This window comes from Andrographis paniculata, unplaced genomic scaffold, assembly GCF_009805555.1.
Source record: "Andrographis paniculata isolate CXL003 unplaced genomic scaffold, ASM980555v1 Contig69END, whole genome shotgun sequence".
Lineage (NCBI taxonomy): Eukaryota > Viridiplantae > Streptophyta > Magnoliopsida > Lamiales > Acanthaceae > Andrographis > Andrographis paniculata.
The window spans coordinates 654,733-676,482 of record NW_026137605.1 but is presented as its reverse complement, the minus strand read 5'-3'; the positions used below and the strand labels follow the sequence as shown (position 1 = coordinate 676,482).

Below are 21,750 nucleotides of genomic sequence, written 5' to 3'. Positions count from 1 at the left end.
TTGGTCTCATTCAATATCATAATTATCAATTTTGGTTTTATTAAAAAAAATTATCAATTTTGGTCCCACTCAAATGAAAATTTATCAATTTTAGTCCCAAATTGGTTGACTGTGCGCCGTGTTGAATGACTCAAAAGGTGACTGGGCATCCCAGGCAGTCAGCACGGCCGTGTTGATTACCCTGCACTTCTGAACACGGTCATGTTCCCGATGTTCCTGTCCATGTTCTCAACACAGTCATGTTCTAAGTCATCTTCACGACCATATTTTCAATATAATCATATTGTAGGTCATATTTATTATTATTTTCATTTTTTGGTTAAAATTATTTGATTTAAATATGTATATTTATAATTCAACAAAAATATTTTTTACAATTATTTCAAAATATAAAATTAAAAAATTGTGTGTAAAAAAATGAAAGTGACATGGGATGTGGGACAACAAAAATTGCAATGTGGACATGGTAAATGAGATAGAGGGAGTATTATTAAATATATATATATTAATATATTATTGTTTTTATATATTTTAAAAAATATTAAAAATTGATTATTCTTTGTATTATGAAATAATTGTAAAAAATATTTTTGTTGAATTATAAATATATATATTTATATCAAATAATTTTAATCAAAAAGTGAAAATAATAATAAATATGGCCTACAATATGATTATATTGAAAATATGGTCGTGAACATGGCCTAGAACATAACTGTGTTGAAAATATGGGCAGAAACATGGCCTAGAACATAGCCGTGTCGAGAACATGAAAAGAACATGGGCAGTGTTCATACAGGAACACGGCAGTGTTCAGAACACGAGCTGGAACACGGCCGTGTTCAGAAGTGCAGGGTAATCTCAACATGGCCGTGTTGGCTGCCTGCGACGCCCAGTCACCTTTTGAGTCATTCAACACGGCCGTGTTTAAGCCAGACCGTGTTCAGTCCCAATCAACCAATTTGGGACTAAAATTAATAAATTTTTATTTGAATGAGACCAAAATTGATAATTTTTTTTTGAATGAGACCAAAATTGATAATTTTTTTTGAACGAGACCAAAATTGATAATTGTAATATTGAATAGGATTTTCCCTTAAATTTTATATGAAAAAATAAAAATAGCAAATTGTATATATGTGGATATGAAGAAAAAATATATATAAATATGAATTATGTACAATGGCCCTGGTCGAAGACCCAGCCTATGGGTGTGTTTGTTTGGTGATTCTCCCCAAATACACTATTTATCTCAAAAACATCAAATTAAACACTTATTTTGTATTTTTCATATTATACTAAAAAAATCAATTCTAAGTTCAAAACATCACATCAACACCTATTTACATCATATTATACAACTATTCAAATTCAAAATTTTTACTGTTAAAATCTCAACTCAAAATCCAAATCCCCAAACAAACACACCCTATAAACTGCTGAAGATTCTCTGCTCATCCTAATCAGGATATGTTTATATATATTCATGTTATAAGATAGCATAAGATAATTATATTATATTATAAATATATATTGATCATTTTTTATAACATAAAGATGTTAGATCCGACCAGTACTATGCTAACTTAACCATATCTGCAACCAATTTATGCCCTATATAAACATATACCTATCAGTTTATATTGCAGGCATATATTATAAGTGCTACAACTACAAGCACTAAACTTACTAATTATAATCAGCTCTGTAACAGTACACATATATCATATTACTGTGGTGTAATTTGGGCTGTATTAGAAGAATCCAATCTCCCACAACTATGATATATCAATCAATTGATCGATCTATCTCTCTCTCTCTCTATATATATATTACAAAGTTAAAATTCAAATATAGGATAGAAATGCAGCAGAAAATTACACTAAGGGCCAAAAAAATTCATTCATATTACCTTACAAAGAAGTTAGGCCTCAATGCTTCAACAACCCTGCATCATCATTTCCGCGTTTCCGTTTCGATTTCGATTCCGACTTCGATTTTGATTCTCTTCCTCCCGGCAAAAACAGCGAGGGAAGAACTCAAACAAAATATGAGTTAGATCAATCATATTTGATTAAAAAGAATTTCATTCCAAGTATCGGGAATACCGGGTAAGCACCAATGCAAGCAATCCTGCACGCCGGGAGTCGCCTTGATGCTGTACCGCGAAATATGGCCCTCGTCTCTCAGCTGAGAGAGCGCCGTAATATCTAGAAGCTTCACGAAGGTTCCGTTCACGGCCGCTGCCGCAAGACGGTCGCTCGACTCGTCTTGCGCGACTTCCTTCCCGCCTGACAGCGGAGTTGTGTTGTCGCAAGTGCCGCCCGTGTTCCACTCCCCGTTGAAAAAGTGCCTCGGCGCCAGGGTACGTAGAAACGCTTTCAGCCCCGGGCGCGACGGGAGCTGCGAGTCGACCCATTTGACGGTGCTGCGGACGGTGAAATCCTTCGCACCCCCGATCGTCGCGAGCTTCCGGTTAGTGTTGGGTACACCCCCGACGTGCATCACCCACCGGTTAGCCTTAAGCTTTCCCCTGTTCCAATGGTGGCCTGTGTTAAGAACAAGAACGTCGAATTTGTGAAGAAAGCGCCGTAGAAATGCCGGGGGGCGATCAAGGTGCATAGCGATGTCGGAAGATGAAGCAATAGGCTCCAAATCACAGAGACTTGCCGACCAATAGTAGAGAATCGTCGTGTTCGTCTGAGGGAATCGATAAGCCCATCCATCTGGCCTGATAGAACCCCGGGATTTAACGAGACCGTAATCATGCCCCACGTCAAGAACATCGGGATTATGTTGTCCACCTGTCACCATGCACATGAGGGACTGGAATTGCTGTCGGCCGAGTGAATCCCCAACAAAAGCCAAAGTTTTGTCCGTCATTCTGTAAGAAAGTGAAAATCGAAACTAGTTTCAAAGCCAAAATGGTAAATATTATACCGAGAAACTAATGCAAATCTTATCAGCTTGGTGTCGGAATTCACAGCAACCAAAAGATAGGAAAACAATATTAGACTATAGCACCTTCAAGTTTAAAAAATACGACATACCTCTCGAGGAATTTGGAACCCGTGAATCCCTCCATTTTACAATCTTTGGGTTTCCAACGTAGTTTTTCATATTCAAAGTCTGTACGTTGTGTCAAGCGACAAGCCCACATCGGTGACAACCATTGGCTACAACCAAACCCAGAATATACCGGCCAGTTATCATCAATTACCCATTTGCCTTTGGCGTAATTACAACCTGAAAAGCAGAAAAGGTGTTAGGCTATAAATAATTATCTTCTAATCATCATAATTTGGATGTCTGCAATATACCGAATCTATAACACACCAAAGTCATGAGCAATCCGGGAAACAGTATGCCACTAATTCAATTTAGTTCAGACTATGTAAGCTCATTCAGATATAATCCTATATACAGCGTGCAGAAACATAATTCTTTTCGGGTATGATATGACCTTCATTTCTTGTAGTAGCTGACAAGTTTCTTGGTTGATCTCTCGGTACAACTGATTTTACAGTTGGAGCGTTCTCTTGTACAATCTCTTCCTGTTTTGAATTGTTTTGTCTTCCTGAAAGTTCATATGATTCTTGTTCTGCTATAACACCAGTCACTGTAAGAACAGTAAGAAATGTTAATCCAGGGGGCCATAAGTATACAGCGCTTCTTAAGACAGATTGGTTGAGAATAATCCATAAACGATGAAAGGCTTAATGTTATGCTAGGATCTATCAGTTCTCCCAACTCAATATAGGGCTTCAACAGGCCAAAAGAAATGCAGATCATGGATAGAAACTACGGTATGTAAAGAAACTTACGATGAATGGTTTTAAAAGTAGCAAAATATGTTGATCCTAGTGATGCATAAATGTGCATAGAAGAAATTGAAAATATGAAAGTATATATTTTACATGAAAGAATACAGATTGATCTATCCTGTGAATGATACAACCGATTAAAAAGTATCTTGACATATAGTATAATTTTGCATTTAGTGCTCCAAGTTCAAATATGGTGATATAAAGCAATAAGAAATCCAAATTAAATCTTAAATCCCACCTTCCTTTCCTGTAATTGTCACATTTTCTGTAAAATCCCTCTCTAATTCAACTTGTTTCAATCCTGCGTGCGCCGAAGTATTGCTCCCAGAGATTTCTTCTGGACCTACTACATGCATGACAAAAGATCGGCATCACTAAAATTAGGTACCAACTGCAAGACCTTACAATTATTATAGCATTCTACACATACCTAAATATGAGCATCACAAACATGTTAACATGGGAAATATGTGTATTTTTATCATAAATAAAATAGGAAATATGAATTGAAATAATATCTTCTTGGAAATATTCAGTGCCCTAGTTTCGACATCACTATTTTCTACAGGACATGTGTATCGTATCAGGGCAGCATGAGCATATCATACAAAATACTGTGACTGCTGTGCAAGAAACAACACTTTTGCAGCCATGGAAATGCAAGTTCACTCAATATTCCCAGGGAACGGAGTCCTTTCCCCCAGCTTCTACAAGTACAAATCACACTTTTCTCATGTTTCAACTTCCAAGCACAATCAACATGGATGAACGAGCAGAATGTTTGTTGAGGTATTTCAATCATAAATAAGTGAACTAAAATTTTAAACTTCTATAGTTCCGAAAGCACAAGAGATAGCAAAATGAGCTACCAGATTTTACGAATCCCAGCTTAACCAAGCACAATCAACATGGATGAGCGAGCAGAATGTTTGTTGAGGTATTTCAATCCTAAATAAGTAAACAAAAATTTTAAAAACTTATATAGTTCCGAAAGCAATAGATAGAAAAATGCTTTCCATTGACATGACAATTCAGTCTACGGTCAAGTTCTAATGAGCTACACATAACAGATTAATGTCTTAGGATGCAAATAGACATTTTTTTTCAAGTTCATAAAAGAAAAAATCCCACTAGGTTTCTCATTTGGATGGCTGAGAATCTCCTGATTTCAGATTCAAAATCAAAATGGAGTTAATGAAGCAAACTTATACCAAGCTGCAGCACCCGATTCTGTATAGGAATGAAAGAGGCCAGAAATGTTGTCTTGGACCATGTCAATGCAAGCACAGTAGCGCACACTAAGCCAATCAGGATGAAAGAAACCTGTGTAACCTTCAGCCCTTGCGTAACTCCTTTCATCCTCAATGAATTAGCAGATTCAGAAGCATCCGTACTATCAACAATGAATCTTCACTGGAAAATAATCTGTACACGACAAAAATCACAGAAAGTGGTAGGAATTAATGATTCGAAAAGTTCAACCAATAGCCTAAACAGAAACCTTCATATATAACACATGATAGAAAGAAACATGGCATGTTGTACTACTGACTTTCAAAGTTCAACATAACAAATGATACGAGCCAATTACAAAAAGAACCATTCTACCAGTCTGCTAACACCATTTCCATATCCACCACAACAATGCCTGCATTCACACTTCTAATTCACCTCATCCATGTTCAATTTTCAGAAACACAGCTCTCAGCTACACCAATTTCAGATTATCACCAAATAATAATTAACTAATTGATAAGTTATCACGCTTCTCTGAACAATAAAATTCACAGAATTCGTATGCAGAACATTACAGAAAAAATATACAATAAAATAAGTTCCAGATCAAACGGTCGGGTAATTACGCATAATAAGGCCAAAAATCGTCACCACGAAGAGCAGAATAATCCCCAGGCTTGGATCAATCAATCACGGCGCAGATTTAAGTACTCAAACTTCATAGGATCACACGCTTTACCGGAAATGGAATAAACCTCCAGAAAGCCTCGGATCTCTCGGCAAAACACGCGAAGAAATCCACTCGAATTCCGCGCGTCACAAATCCAAAACACACAAACAAAAATTGCCGCTCACACCAATCGCAGAGACGAACGCGATTCCGCGTGAGGCAACAATTGATGAAAACTGCGTAACGCCAAACTAAGATGAAAAAGAAAAAAATAGTGACAGACAGATTTAAAGACTACGGCAGCGCTACAGCTGGTGAGGAGGTGTCTGTACGGCGGAGATGGCGGTGAGAATCTCGGCAGAAATACTCTCTGGTTTTTTGTTTTTTGTTTTCTTTTTTACAAATATATATATATATACATATATATTTTTTATATACATAAGTGGCAATATTTAAATATTGTTGGGGGGAATAATATAAATCTGGGAAATGGGAAAATATGTTTTGCTATTACAGTCTAATAATCCTTTTTGAAATTTTTATAATTGTGTTTACCATTAATACCGATTTCAATATTATCCCCAAATCATATTTCGGCAAAATTGTATTTTAGGAGATGTATTAAATTAAAATTTTAGGATTAGTCTCAACATTTAATTTTTATTTTCTTTTTCTGTATAAATCTATTTCATTTAAATTTATTATTTTATTACAAATACAAAATTATCTATGTTAAAAGTATATAAGCTTTGTTCACATAATATTATTTTTCAATTACGATTTTCAAAAAATAATATTTTCTTCGTCCATTTACAATATTTAGATATTTTTAGGATGTTCAATTACAAAGTTAACATTTTATTGAATACTCTATTTTTTTTTCACAAATACTCTTATTTTACATCACATCGTTACTTTTACGCAAAAAGTAAAGGCAAAAATATCATTACACTATTTTTAACTACTCATTATAATTAAAATATTATTATTTTTTAAACATCGAGCCAAAATTAAATGTAAACATTGTAAGTGAACAGAGGAAGTAATAATAAACAATAAAAAATATTTTTTATAAAAGTAATTAAAAAAAATTCCTTACAAAATAGAAAAGTCAAAATATTCAATTTAAAATCATATTCAGTCACTTGACAATCTATTCATTTTTTTCATTTTGATCCGTCACATGAGTATCAATTTTTATTTTTTATTTTTTTTTAGTAATTGTACTATCTACCTAACATTACAAATACCCTTTCAATTTACAATATATTACACAAATGTCATTACCTTTATTTCATACAATACTAATAATATTAATTTAGTCTTTTTATCTTTATTTATACTTTATCTCAATATAATATTAATATTTCTAAAACTCCGTGTAAAAAGCAAATTGATATATAGATATGGAACGAAATGAGTATTTTCTATATTTGACATAATTTTCCATATCATATGCTAAAAATCAATTCATCAATAAAAAGTTACTCAGTCATAGTTGTTCGGTATAAATACATTTTGTGTTGAATTTAATTGTAAATTGTTGTACTATAAGATAATGCTATGTATTATGTTATTATATATTAATCCCTCCATCCCAAAATTATAGTCAGTGAGTAAAAAGTACGGGTAAAATATTTTTTTGTCTTTACGAGTGTATTAGTGTAAAAAATAGTGGCAATTGTGTAATAATAGTGAAAAAATAATTGTAATTTTATAATGATATGATTATCTATAGAAATCAGATTATTGTTTTAGGACTAATAAAAATTGTAAACAAGACTATTATATTGAGACGGAAGGAGTACAATTTTTTTATAACTAAAAAATCTACCGTCGTTACTATTATGTGCTATAGCTAAATCTCGACCAAACCTAATAACTTGTAATTTATGTATTGTTTGTTGTTTGTACCATATTTTGTATTATTTATTTTTACATAAATTATTTTTTATTCTTTGTACTGTAATTATTAATATAATTATATATTGTATATTTGTGACATTAGTTTATGTATATTATTTGAACTCTATATTTAACAATATATATAAATATCAAATATTACATTAAATATTTATAAATAAATACTCAAACTCAATTTTCTCACACCTATAAATTTTTTTTAAAAATATAAATTATAACAAATTTTTAAATATTTATTTTAATATTTTTTAATATATATTTAATATAATAAATTGTAAATAGGATTGGATGCAATAAGGCAGAAAGAACGTGACAAGAAATGTCTAGCACTATCAAAGTTGGTGTTCATAAAAAAATAAAATAAAATGGTGTTCATAATAATAATAATAATCTGGTATCGTATGATGGCACGTCTTTGTTAATTTTGAATTAATCAACCCTTTTTATCAATAAATAAGGTTATGGTTCTTTAAAATTAGGTAGATTTAATTAGATAAAATATTAAAAATAATAATAATATTTTAATATTAAATTCAGTATATAAAAATTTAAAATGACATTTGAATTTACTTAAAAAATAAATATAAATTATAAGCAACAATTTTTTATAAAATATTATTTGAATATAATAAAATTGAAAGTTATTTTAAACTGTAAGGGCAAAAATATTACTCTCTCCGTCCCAAAATTATAGTCAGGGTTGTGTTCGACATGAGATTTAAGAAATATTGATATTATATTGGTAGTAGGTAAAAAGTATAGGTAAAATACTTTTTTGCCCTTGTGAGTGTATTAGTGTAAAAAGCAGTGACAATTGTGTAATATAATATTGATATTATATTGGTAGTAGGTAAAAAGCATAAATAAAATACTTTTTTGCCCTTGTGTATTAGTGTAAAAAGTAGTGGCAATTGGGTAATAATAATAAAAAAATAATGATAATTTTATAGTGATATGATTATTTATGAAAATAAGACTATTGTTCTGGACGGATAAAAATGGTAAACAACACTATTGTATTGAGATAGAAGGAGTATTATATTATTTTAACTATCAATTATAATTAAAATACTACTCCCTCCGTCCCACATACAGTGTAGCTGACAGCTACACTGTAGACACTGTATTTTAGGAGGGGTGTAATTAATAGATAATTAAAAATATATTAGTGAAAATAATTATCCTATAATATAAATAATTATGAATTAAGATTAAGATAACTAATTAGTTTAATTAAAATTTCAAAAAAATAAAATTAAAAAGTTTAAAATGAGATTAAAGTGTATAATCATTTTTTTAAAAAAGAAAAGTAACATGATATGTGGGACGGACAAAAACCGTAACGTGGACATGGTATGTGGGACGGAGGGAGTATTATTTATTAAACTTCACGTCAAAAGTAAACATATAGCTTTGGACCGGACGGAGGAAGTAAATACTCCCTCCGTCCACTTACAAAGTATACATATTTCTATTTTGGGACGTCCAATTACAAAGTAACCATTTCATTAAATACACGACTTTTTTTCGCAAATACCTTTACTTTACATCACATCATTACTTTTATACCAAAAAGCAAGGGCAAAAATATCATTACACTACTTTTACCTATCCACTATAATTAAAATACTATTATTTCTTAAACTCTGCGCTAAAAGTAAATGTATACTTTATCCGTGGACGGAGGGAGTAATTTTTTTCTGTAAAAATATTATGGCAACGTTTGTTTTAGGTTTCTAAAGAAATTTGATTGAATTATCATTTTTTTATATTACATTTTTCGTCCTCTTTTATACAAAAAATTAATTGAATAGTGTTAAATGAAATGAATTAAAAATTAAGTAATGTCATAAAAAGAAATCTATATTTATTTTGTTATTTAAATTATGTAATAAATAATTATTTTTTATTTTATCTTATTTTTAAAATATTGCATGACCAAAAGGAAAATATTGTAAAATATATAGAAGGGAGTTAGTAAATATAATAAAATAAAATAAAATAATGGCATTTTTTTAAAAGTTTTTTTGAGTGATTAATTTGGTACTTCATGTTGTCGAGAATCAAGATTTAAAATTTTCCAAAATTTGCTAAGGTGAATTTATGCATCAAACGACGTCGTGCCACTGTCCAATCAATTTGATAGTTCTTTTCCAAGGAGCAGTGCTGCTTCGTGCCGCTTTGAGTTTACGGAGGAGAATTTATGCCTTGGAATCTTTGATTTTACCCTTTGTGCCTGATTCGACTGGTCTGTAATTGATTGATTGTTTTGCTCTCTCGCTTTAATTTGCTTTGCAGGGCCAAGGCGGAGGAAGATAGCAGCCATGGCGAATGGTGTGGAGCAGGACAAGGCGCTGCAATCAATATTCTACAAGCACGGTTCGCTTCAGTTGCTCGATCAGGTATGGCTTTTCTCCAGCTCTACCTCGAAGGTGATTGTGTTTTTGTTTGGTTTAACAATTGATTGAGTGAATGGAGAGGGGGATGGATTTGTGTGTGGGAGAGTTGCAATTACTCTGTTCCTAATCCCCAAATTTTAGGGTTTCTCATGTGGCGTATGTTTGTTGCTTGCTGGTTGTTGTAAGATTACATCGTGTTAATCTTGAACTTTTTTGTGATTTGTTGAGCAGAGGAAGCTTCCGTTTGAAACTCTGTATCTGGACATCAAGGATTCCCAAGACGCATGGTAAAGAATGTTTGCTCAAATTAATTAAGCTTCTGGATATTGTTTGCTGTGTTCTACTAGTTTCATGAATCTGAGATTATGGTGCTAATCATTACCAATGGATTAATTCATTATGTTCATACAGTTGTTTATCATTATTTTGTTAATCGAATAGTGGAATAATCGCAACATTTTATTGGAAATTATACCACTTTGCGAGCTGTTCTATCACTCAATACTTATAGAGTTATCCATTGATCATCCTGTTGTCTAGTAGATTAGTACTTAGCTATTTCGAGAACTGTCTTTGTAGAAAATGATTTGTCGAATGAAATATGGTGCAAGAATTCTGGTGTTATAACTTAACAAACATCTAATGGAAATTTATGATATGGGAAGATTTGGAAATTGATTATTGCTGATTTGCTTCTTCATTTACACATCTATTATCAGGGTAGCAATACAGGATATGGTTGTTCGTGGTGCGCCTGCAATTGCGATAGCTGCTGCCCTTTCCTTGTCCGTAGAAGTTTCCAAGTTAGGGGATTTTAGCGGCACAGCTAGTGATGCAGCGTACTTTCTTAGCGACAAATTAGACTATTTAGTTTCGAGGTGATGAGGCACTAGAATAATCTTCATTTTATTTCATTCAACCGATTACTTTTTCTTTAGTTGCATTCGAACTGAGGAAAAATGGGTACGCATTGTGCAGCCGTCCAACTGCAGTCAATCTCCATGATGCCGCAACAAAACTTAAGGAAGTTGTGCGAAAGGCTGCAGCCACTGTATCCGATGCACAGACCATCTTCCAGGTACGACTTTCTACCTGCATCCGATGAACTGATTATGTTTCTTTCGCGCATCGTGTAAATAATTTCATCTACATGTTCTGCCCAACACAAATTGTTTGAACAGATATATATCGAAGCTGCTGAAATAATGCTTGAAGAAGATGTGGCTTCCAATAAAGCTATTGGATCGTACGGCGCTAATATCATCCAACAACAGCAGAAAGATTCGAAGAACGTATCTGTTTTGACGCATTGCAACACCGGAAGGCACTTACCCTATTTTGCACTTCACTCATTATTGCGAGTAGCTCAAATATTGTGTCCTTTTGGAATTCAACGGTTAATTGTTGCCATTGCCATCGTCCCGAAGTTCTTTCTGGTATCATGTAGCTAATTGACCAACGTCAACTTGTCCATTTGTTGTTAGTCTTGCAACTGCTGGATACGGAACAGCTCTAGGAGTGATCCGAGCCCTTCACGAGAAAGGAATTCTAGAAAGAGCTTACTGTACAGAAACGCGCCCCTTTAATCAAGTGACTATTGCTATCTTTAATTTTATTACATATAATGTCGTTTATTCAAAATTTAAGTAGTTTATCGTATGCTTTTTTCTTCGAATCACCTCAGGGATCGAGACTCACTGCATTTGAATTGGTGCACGATAAAATCCCCGGAACACTCATAGCTGATTCGGCTGCTGCTGCACTAATGAAAGCCGGTCGAGTAAATGCCGTGACTGTTGGAGCTGACCGTGTTGCTGCCAATGGTATTCGAATTACATTCTTTCGATTCTAAAACTTGCTTCGCTCATCTGTTCTGTTCCAACACTAAACCAGCGAATATCTTTGTTTATATATATATTTTTTCCGATGTGGCAGGTGACACGGCCAATAAAATAGGGACTTACAGCCTCGCCTTGTCGGCAAAGCATCACGGCATCCCGTTTTATGTGGCTGCACCTCTCACTTCCATCGATTTATCACTCCCTTCCGGGGATAAAATCGTTATAGAAGAGAGATCCCCTAAGGAGCTACTGAATGCTCGTGGCGGCCTCGGAGAGCAAGTTGCTGCATCGGGTATCTCCGTTTGGAACCCTGCCTTTGACGTCACCCCGGCTTCTCTCATCAGCGGCATTATCACTGAGAAGGTCCCGACTCCGGCTTTCTCTCTCCATCTCTCTCTATCTCTCTCCATCTATCTATATATCTATTGTTTCTCATTATTGTTGCTATATATATATATTTGTGATTATACAATGCAGGGTGTGATTACAAAAGATGGGACAGATTGTTTCGACATCAAAAGTTTTGCTGAAGGAGTTTCGACATCCACCATGAACAAGGCTTAGAATATAGTAAGAATCAAGTTCTGATTTATGTGATATGCCTTTTTGTTAAAATAAAGTTTGTTTGAGGGAATAATTTGGGACTTAATGTTGTCGAGAATCTAAGATTTTAAATGGTTATGGGTGTGTGATAATCACACTTTGCAATTATTTTTTTTAAAAAAAATTAAATTAAATTAAATTAATTAGTTGAGTGTTTTCCTTATTATTTATATTTGTTTTTTAAAAAATTAGTGAATGATATTATTGTGTACATGTTAAACTTGTAACATATGGTTCGCTGGTCGGGGATTTATTTGTGTTTAAGTAGCGGCAGCAGGATTCAACATTATAAAAAAAAATAAAATTTAATGACTGATAAATATGTTAGTAAAATAATATCTTTATAATATATTATATATTAATATAGTATATAATTTTTTAGATCAAAAATAATATTCATTAATTAAAAATATTTTATTATAATAAATTATGAATAAAATTAAATATATTTAACTCATATACTAAAAGATTATATAGAATATGTATACAATTCTACCTGAAATCGAACTCGAGCTAGAGTTTAACCCTTACAAGTTAAGCTCGAATTTGAGTCATTGTTTTAATTTGAATTCTTAACAAGTTAAGTTGAATATGTACTACTAACAAGTTTGAATCGAACTCGCTCCGTTCGTTTAAGAAATCTAGTGAAATAATGATCTCACATTGCAAAAATGAGGACATATTTTAAACCCATGGCTTGCCAAGGAATAATTTTAATCATTTATTATAACGCATTTAAAATGAGTAGCTTATTCTTTTTTTGTATGTGAAAATTAATCTTCAATATCAGGGTTCTATATTCAAAAGAATTTGGTTTTGTACATATATATATAATTAAAAATAATTTATTTTATTATTTTTTTAAAAAAATAAAACATCTGTAATTTTAAAAAAAAAATAAGAAAATTGCATCATTACTGTATGTCACTATCAACATACTTCCTATTTAGTTTGTATTTGATTATTTTTATTTTAAAAAAAAACAATATTTCATTGGTTCACAAAATATATATTAATTAGCACAAATATTAATAAATATAATATTATAGCGATGATTGTATCATAAAATAAAAATATTTTAGAGATCATATAAATAAATTAATAAAAAATAAAAGAAAAAAATATATAATATTACTTCCTCTGTCTCAAAAATAATAGAGACATTTGAGATAGATACAAAAATTAAGAAATAGTATTATATTAATAGTGAAAATAAAAGTATCTCTAAAAAATCAAAATGTCTTTTAGTTTATATAATTATTGTAAAAAGTAAAGATCGTTTTGTAAAAATATAGTAACTAATTATAAAAATAGAAATAACACTATTATCTTAAGACGGAATGGACCAAAAATAACAAATCAGATGGATACATTTTCTAAACAAAAACCTAGAAAATGGATACATTTTTGTAAACCCTCACAACATATATACACACACAACACAAAATCTAATATACTCATATAGTAAAGTACCAGAAAATTTACAAACGAAAAAACAAAACACTACCATAAAATCATCCGGCCAAGTCATCAAGCGACCCATCCGCCATCGCCACGCTCCCTCTCACCACCAAAAACCCTCCGTACAACGCCATCAGCCCCACCCCCAACACCCTCCCCGGCCTCATCCCATTCCGCGACAGCACCGCCGCCGCCCACCCCAGCGCCGCCACCAGAAACCCCAACGTCCAATACAAGCTCCCGTCCCCCGCCACCCCGTACCCCCCCGGCCCCCTCGACCACGCCCCGATCGCCATCGACACCCCCAGCCCCACCACCACATTGAACATCGGCCCGGCGTAGCATCCCGACATCGCCATCTGCACGCCGTGCCCCGAGTTCATCGCGATCGCCACGTTCGACATCAAATCCCCCGTCGAATTCCCCCACGCCAGAATCGTCAGCGCCAAAAGCGACGGCTCGATCGATAGAATCGACCCGATCGCCGCCAGCAGCGATATCAGCTCGTTCGCGATCATGTAGAACCACACGATGCTCATCACAAACCCCGCCAACACCCACGGCAGCTGCCGCTCCCGCCGCGGCGGACGATCCGCCGATGTGTATTTCACCGTCGCCGCGCAGAATATCGCCCCCATTGCGACCCCGATCACTCCCGCGACGACGTAATCGTTACTCCCCTGACTACTTCTACTATATAACGCGGATAGTAGCACCGGCGCGAAGAACACGCTCGCCGCGGCGTACGGCTTCGACCACCGATCGTCCTCCACGATCGGGATCGTTAGCCTTCTCGGGATCGCGAGCGGTGCTTCGATCAACAAGCACAATGCTCGGCTCGAAAAGCACGAATTTTGATCGGTACTTTCGCGATCGTTCCAACCCCAAGTCGGAGATGCGATCCGAGATTCGTCATCGACTTTGTCGTCGGTGTAAATCGCGACGTGCGACGCCCACACCCAATGCGGCAAATGTGGCACGCCGCCGTCGTCGCTACTTCCGTCATTGCCGTCGATTCGCTCTAATAGCGGAGCGTTTTCGTTTTCGCTTATGGGTAACAATTTCATCGAATAGTTACGGAATTTCAACTTTCCGGCGCGCTTCCGCAACGCCTCGCCGGCGGCGACAAACAGCACATAAACAACGTAAATCGATACGAAGGCAATGGCGCCGGCGAGGCTAACCTCGCCGACGAGCAAGATGATCAGCAACGACACGACGGCGACGAGGAAGAAACTAACGTCTCTAAAGAAGCATTTCTTATCAATCTGTATATTCCGGTCGGCGACGCAGACGGAGATAATTCCGACGACGATACAAGTGACGAAAACAGCTCCTCCGAGCACACTGTTAAGGCCGACGTCGCCGGAATCTCTGCCGGCGAAGGCAGCAATACTAGCGAAGACGTCCGGCGCGCCATTGCCGAGCGGAAGCAGCGTCACGCCGGCGACCGTCGGCGGCAATTTCAACAGATCGGAAAGCTTTTCCAAACAACAACAGAAGTAATCGGCGGCGGTGTTTCCGAGCAAATAGAACAGAGCAAGCAACCAAATCGATAGAACAACGTACCCTAACGGCTTCAAATTCCGGCAATCGCAGTAGAAGAAGACGAGATAATTGAAAAATCCGCCGGAATCGCAGTCAGGATTCGCTTTCAAGTAATCGCAAGGGGAATCGTAACCTTCGTGCCGATGAATTCCAGTGCAGATCGTCGGGTTCTGCTTCGACTCCAAATCCGTGGAATTAATCCGATTCAGGTAAATCCTCGTCGAATTCTCGAAATTTCGAGTGAATTTCTGGTAGGGTTTATAGGAAAGAGGATTTTGAAGAATACCTCGTCTGTCAACAACGAAGAATAGAAAAATCAACGCGTAGACTCCATTGAAGCTTCTCTGAAACTTCCTCATCCCCATCCTCCTTCACTATATCAACTCAATTCAGCCAACAAAATCCCCCCCCCCCCCCCCCCCAAAAAAAAAACAAACCCTAGGGTTTCAAAATCCCCAAAATCGCTCCAATCAAATTAAGCCAAATTCTGAAATTAGATTAGGATCACGACGCTAAACATTCCTTCGGAGGAATCGAGCCGAGAGGAGATCCACGAGTGGCTGTGGATCCTTCCACATTAAGACGAATCGTGATTGGGACATGAAAAAGGGATAAAAGAGAGAATGGGAAAGGAATCGTCATTTCATCAGAATGTGACCGCGTAATCGGTCGGGAGGAGAGAGCTTTCCTTTCCACACTGCGAAAAAAGAAGCAGAGGCGACGATGGCGACGGCTGACACGTGGCGGTTTCAGAGAAGTCGGTATTCGGGTGGCCCACGTGGCGTTTGTTGGGTTTCCATTTATTTATTGAAATTGATTGGATGAATACTACCGAACGAACTGATTGGATATGTTTTTCAACAATTTTCGATTTTTGGTTTTTACATTGCTTAATTTGGAAGTTTGCTTACCATTATACTGCCGTTGTTTATTTATGGTAGTTGCGTTTTGCTATAAAGTAATCTTTCTATTTTTTTTTATTTTTTTATTTTTTTTAAAAAATTAATATATTATATACATTCATTCCTTCTTACTTCATCCGTCTCTCAAGTAAATATTTATTTATTTTTTTAAGTAATTTTATAAATATTAATATTATATTAAAATATAGTAGAAATGACTAAAATAACTTTATTCGTATGTATGTGTGATATAAATATAATGACATTTGTGTAATATATTAGAAGTTGTAAGTATATTTGTAATATTAGCTAGATAGTTCAGTTATTAAAAAAGGAAATTGATACTTTGGAACAGACTAAAATAAAAAAATAGATACTTTATTATGGGACATAAAAAGTATTTTTTACACAATTTTTTATATTTCATATAAATTATTTTTTTTCAACAATCTCACTGAACAAACATACCCTTAAAGCCATATTGAAACATTTAAAAATTAAATGAGTTACTAAAAAATTGTACAATATCTGGAGAAATAGTATAAATTTGAAAATACATATACTAAAATGACCCTTAAAGCCATATTGAAACATTTAAAAATTAAATGAGTTACTAAAAAATTGTACAATATCTGGAGAAATAGTATAAATTTGAAAATACATATACTAAAATGTATGTGGTAGGGAGATATTCATTGTAGCAATCAATTATAGAAATATGTAAGAGTTTTTGACTCTTGATGTACAATATTTAATATGATACTTTTAATTGGTAAATTATTAAGTTCGATCGAATATTTATTAGAACGTATTTAAAAAATAGTGATTGAAATTCTTTTTGTCATAAAATATAGATATAAATATGCTATAGTTATTAATTTAAGGAATATGATTTATCATAAAAATACGAACAAATAAATCTTTAGCAGCTTTAATAAAATATACTATCTATTTTTAATTAAACAAAGTTATCACCGTAAATTAAAATATTAATTTAAAGGATAGTTACATCTAAATATATATTCCCAATCGAAGAGAACGACAATCCTCAAAGGTCAAACTAATTTATTCAAGCCGAAAAAATCGACAAACGTTTCAATATGTATAAAGTTATGGATGTATCAGTTTATTTTTATTTCTTTTACTGCTATTTTTTTTGGATGACATAAGAACCTACCGTCGCTACTTGAAAGTATATATTGGATAAACTTTCGGTCGAACTTAATATCCTACAAATCAGATCCGGCGAAAAATAACACTAGACGAATCATGTGTGGCAAATGACCTGAGACAGGAGTTCAAACCATGATCACAAATTCAACCCCTACACAATATTTATTGATTAGTGAAAATATATAGAATATATTGATTTTTTAAAAAACAAATACAGAGAAAAGAAACTTTTGTAAAAATTAAATATAGTTTGAACGAAAAAGATTATATTATGTGAAGGAAAACTATTGAAATAACATATTTAGTTTAGGTTTCAAATTCAAATTTTTGTAAAATTTTTAATAAAAATATACCATAAAAAATGCTTATGTATTTGTTTGTGAAATTTTGGTTAGATTTTATTATTCCAAAAGAAAAATTCTAATGAAACACTAATCTATTACATTTAAATTTAATTTTAATATGAAAGTATAACAATATATATATATATATATATTGATTACCTTTGGCAATGCAATGGAAATTGGTAGAGACCTAAAACCGTGAGCATACTTTTATTATTATTATTATTATTATTATTATTATTTTGTAGTTGTTGGATATTATATAATATTTTTATTATATTAATTTGCATATAAAACACAAAAAAGAATCAAACATATATGTTAAAATCAAATACTATAAATCAATCATGGAGTAGATAGATTTAAACTCTATTAACATAGGTGGGAAGTTAGAAATTAAGTAAGAGTAATTTATTTAATTAATATTCAATTTATTATACAATCTATATAAAATTTTAAAAATTAAATTTATATTTAATTATTTAATAACTATATTTTAATAAAATAAATACAATATAAATATCATTTTATGAAAAATAAAAATTTACATAATTAAATAAATAAATACAAATATTTATTTTATAGTTAACATAAACAACCAATTTTGAATATATATATATATATTTATATTTATTAATTAAAGAAAAATAAAAATAAAAACTTCCAATAAATTTGAGTAAATCCCAAATAATGTAATATTTTAAAAAAAATAAAAAAGTCAAAAACCATATCAAATTAGAGCCTAAATTTTCATTTCTTCTACTACCATCCAATAATCTACTTATAACCTTCCTCAACATATCTACACAAATATCAATTTTAAAAATTATTGTCTATAAAAATTGGCTCTATTGACATTCATATTTTGAAAGCTTTGACAACAAGAACTTTTTCGAAATTTCTTTTACAAAACATCATATCAAATAATCAAATTTTAACCATTCAAGATTTTCCAAAATAAAAAATAAAAAATATTCTCAGTCAAAATATATCATACAAGCACAGTATGGTATACAACATTCTTGTAAAAAATATTATACCAACAGCTATTCTCCCCTCAAAAATATCAAAATAAACACAATTAAATCATACAAATGAACACACCTATAGATTTTCGACAAAGAAGGTTGAAACAGACCAAAACAAATCCAACCAAATGAATTCTCAAGCCATGTTAGACACATACTTTTAAGGCATTTCCCAATCATGAAAATAGATGATTCTCACAAATACTCGGCTTAACTTAATAATAGTGAAAGGGCGCAGATAGGCAATGTCGATTAAAATCACTAGCGAAATTTCAGAAATGTAGTAAAATATCCAGCAAATACAATAAGCATAATAAGGGGGGTGGTCCAACCAAGAACATAAGATTCAGATACTGAAATGTACACGCAACGTTATGCTCGCAAGAAATATAGTGCAGCCATCGAAACTGTAACTAGTTACCATATTTCCCGAACTTCCAGATGCTGTAGAACTTACAATCCAAGACAACAATGACTCTTTTGGAGACCAGGTAGCACATGCAGTACCGTCTAGTGGCCATACTTCTGAAACTCCCACTCGCTGTTATCTGTACAAATTAGTAAATTAACTGTAAGCTACGGCATCAAACAATTTCATGATTCCGGCATGAATAGAGAACAGCAACAGGTCAGTGTATTACCAAGAGGGCAGACTTGACGGGTTTTCAGCCATCTGCTGATGCAGTGAAAATGGAAAGCATGGTTGCAAACACCTGAATGAATCAAAGAAAAAGGGTAAAATGTATTTTATTTATTTTCGCTCTCAATGACAAAAACATCCACTAAACAGATAGAGCATCAGTATGTCAAATAAGGAAGATTGATTAATAATAATAAGTTTAATTTTCACTAAAACATTCACTTCGCAATTTAAACATATTGAAGGAAGCAGCCATTACAATATAAGTAACAACCAATGAAAAAAGAATTAATATACCAACTTTCAATTTTCCAGATGCATGTGGTACATTTGCAGTGAACTATTAAGGCAAACAAGTAAAGCATTACAGTTATACTCAACCAAAAACTGGATGAACATTGTAGGGCAGAAACTATCAAAAAGTCCGGCAGCATTAGTTAAATGGACATTGTATGATAGACAATATCAAAAAGTATGCTGCAGCTCAACAGAACAGTGGGGCCTGTGGAAACTAATGTTTTAGATTAATTAAGTACATGTCAAAGCACATTTTAGTTTGTCCAGGCAATGCTAGTATCTGATAACATGCAATGTCATCGAGTATCTTCAGAGGAGAAATATAAATTGCAACACCAAACGGAAACACACACCCAACATATTAGATATAGTACCCAAATTTATATCATTTCAGTAAAATCCTTGATCAAAAATAAAGAAAATGTAAAGTGTGATTTAACCTCTGTAATATACTTAAATACAACGTGTTTTTAAATTATATTCTGCCCCATTCATGCATCAAGTAAGTCATTTATTAAAAATCAAAGGACAACAATGAAAGGACACTATAACACTCAAAACTCTGATTAATTAACCATATATCGATCATACATATTATTCTGCACAAAATCAAAGAAGACCAGTTGCGTTAAGTTTCCAGAATTCTACCAATACAGTTTTTCGGGGGCAAAATCTATTGGATAATTGGATAGAGCTATAATTCATACATCTCACAGGTTATACCCGGAAGGGGTGGCATTTTCCACAAAGGACTATTCCACTTAGACAAAGAGCACTTTTAGGGGACAAAAACATTTCCTTCAAGCAAATTGGCGGAAAACAAAAGGATGAGGGACATTACTCGTTGGAACGCAAATCAATATTGGGAAATGCCACATAATATAATTAAAGGAATGCTACTAAAAGAGAATCATGAAGAAACATAAAAAAGCAAATCATACAATGAAAGCATGTATAAACAGATTTCATAGTTGAGTTTTCAATATCCATATTGCTTTTAGACAAATATCCCTATAACAAAGAATCCTATAAAAATCTATTGATTCAACACTGTTGTCCCCAGAAAACACCACAAATCATCCTTCATTCATAATAAAACAAATGGCATCAATACCCAAACAACATTACCACAACGAAGCCAAAAATTATAATAATTCAAAATACGTTATTAGCAATACACCATACCCCAAGCAACTGTGCATTCTTCACTCGTAGCACTAGCTTGATTCGCCTGACACTCGATGCCTAGTTACAAAACCAGAAAGATTAACCAACAAAATTGAGTCTAAAAAAACCTCAACAGATTCACCGAAGCATAAGAAGTCTCACAGAGATCCATAATATGATTCCTGCAAATCGCACAATTATCGACCACGATATCTGCGCACCAGCAATTAGGGCTTACTTAGAAACAATCTCAAATGTCAAAAACACAATCCGCGTACACACAAAATTCCGAACTAAACCAAACAACAGATATTACAGTTCGAATTCGATTATATACCCCAAGCCCACAGAGCGACGGCGTTCCATTTCTTGATCTCGAATCGCTTCGCTTTCTTGGAGGAGGAGGAGGACGGATTACCGGTGGAAGGACCCGCGGCGGACGATCCCTCGCCGGCGGGAACCATATTCACGTCGGAATCGAGAGATGCCATCTTCGACTGACTAGGGTTTGCTGCGTTCCTTGATTTTGCTTCGAGTTTACTTTTTCGTCTGTTTTGAAATATGCAGTTTTCCAAAATTAGAATAAAGCAGATAGATATTTATACGCCTTTATTTATTTTATTAATTATTTAGGTGGGCCTAAGCCCAGGCCCGTTAAAAGGCCCAATTCACGTTCTCTTTTAATTACACA

At 33.6% G+C, this 21,750-nt stretch overlaps 4 protein-coding genes across 7 annotated transcripts; 1 reads left to right on the top strand and 3 right to left on the bottom strand.

Annotated features, from left to right (window-relative positions):
- Positions 1-2: 2 nt before the first annotated feature.
- LOC127263512 (protein trichome birefringence-like 16) lies at positions 3-6,115 on the bottom strand. 4 transcript variants are annotated; one of them, XR_007841488.1, is made up of 7 exons: positions 5,690-6,115; positions 5,039-5,252; positions 4,066-4,173; positions 3,464-3,619; positions 3,051-3,246; positions 1,913-2,884; positions 3-216 (listed from the first exon to the last, which is right to left on the bottom strand). XR_007841488.1 is itself a non-coding variant. In XM_051292578.1 (6 exons), exons 2-6 carry the CDS (start codon positions 5,184-5,186, stop codon positions 2,065-2,067), a joined length of 1,428 nt encoding a protein of 475 aa, XP_051148535.1. In that variant the 5' UTR covers positions 5,187-5,252; positions 5,690-6,115; the 3' UTR covers positions 1,703-2,064. The 4 variants fall into 4 exon arrangements, 3 of the variants coding, with proteins under 3 accessions (XP_051148535.1, XP_051148537.1, XP_051148536.1); XM_051292578.1 differs by lacking the exon at positions 3-216 and having other exon boundaries at positions 1,703-2,884; XM_051292580.1 differs by lacking the exon at positions 3-216 and having other exon boundaries at positions 1,703-2,884; positions 4,066-4,170.
- A 3,649-nt stretch (positions 6,116-9,764) lies between these two features.
- LOC127263660 (methylthioribose-1-phosphate isomerase) lies at positions 9,765-12,766 on the top strand. The gene is made up of 9 exons (XM_051292796.1): positions 9,765-10,058; positions 10,287-10,342; positions 10,775-10,933; positions 11,034-11,133; positions 11,237-11,379; positions 11,540-11,645; positions 11,740-11,878; positions 11,991-12,259; positions 12,374-12,766. The coding sequence occupies exons 1-9, from the start codon at positions 9,981-9,983 to the stop codon at positions 12,458-12,460; spliced, it is 1,137 nt and encodes a 378-aa protein (XP_051148753.1). The 5' UTR covers positions 9,765-9,980; the 3' UTR covers positions 12,461-12,766.
- A 1,074-nt stretch (positions 12,767-13,840) lies between these two features.
- LOC127263659 (cation/calcium exchanger 4-like) lies at positions 13,841-16,293 on the bottom strand. Its single transcript, XM_051292795.1, has one exon. The coding sequence runs from the start codon at positions 15,871-15,873 to the stop codon at positions 14,014-14,016; it is 1,860 nt and encodes a 619-aa protein (XP_051148752.1). The 5' UTR covers positions 15,874-16,293; the 3' UTR covers positions 13,841-14,013.
- Positions 16,294-19,192: 2,899 nt separating this feature from the next.
- LOC127264161 (RING-box protein 1a) lies at positions 19,193-21,645 on the bottom strand. The gene is made up of 5 exons (XM_051293589.1): positions 21,397-21,645; positions 21,222-21,272; positions 21,078-21,137; positions 19,597-19,668; positions 19,193-19,503 (listed from the first exon to the last, which is right to left on the bottom strand). The coding sequence occupies exons 1-5, from the start codon at positions 21,548-21,550 to the stop codon at positions 19,466-19,468; spliced, it is 375 nt and encodes a 124-aa protein (XP_051149546.1). The 5' UTR covers positions 21,551-21,645; the 3' UTR covers positions 19,193-19,465.
- Between the last annotated feature and the right edge of the window lie 105 nt (positions 21,646-21,750).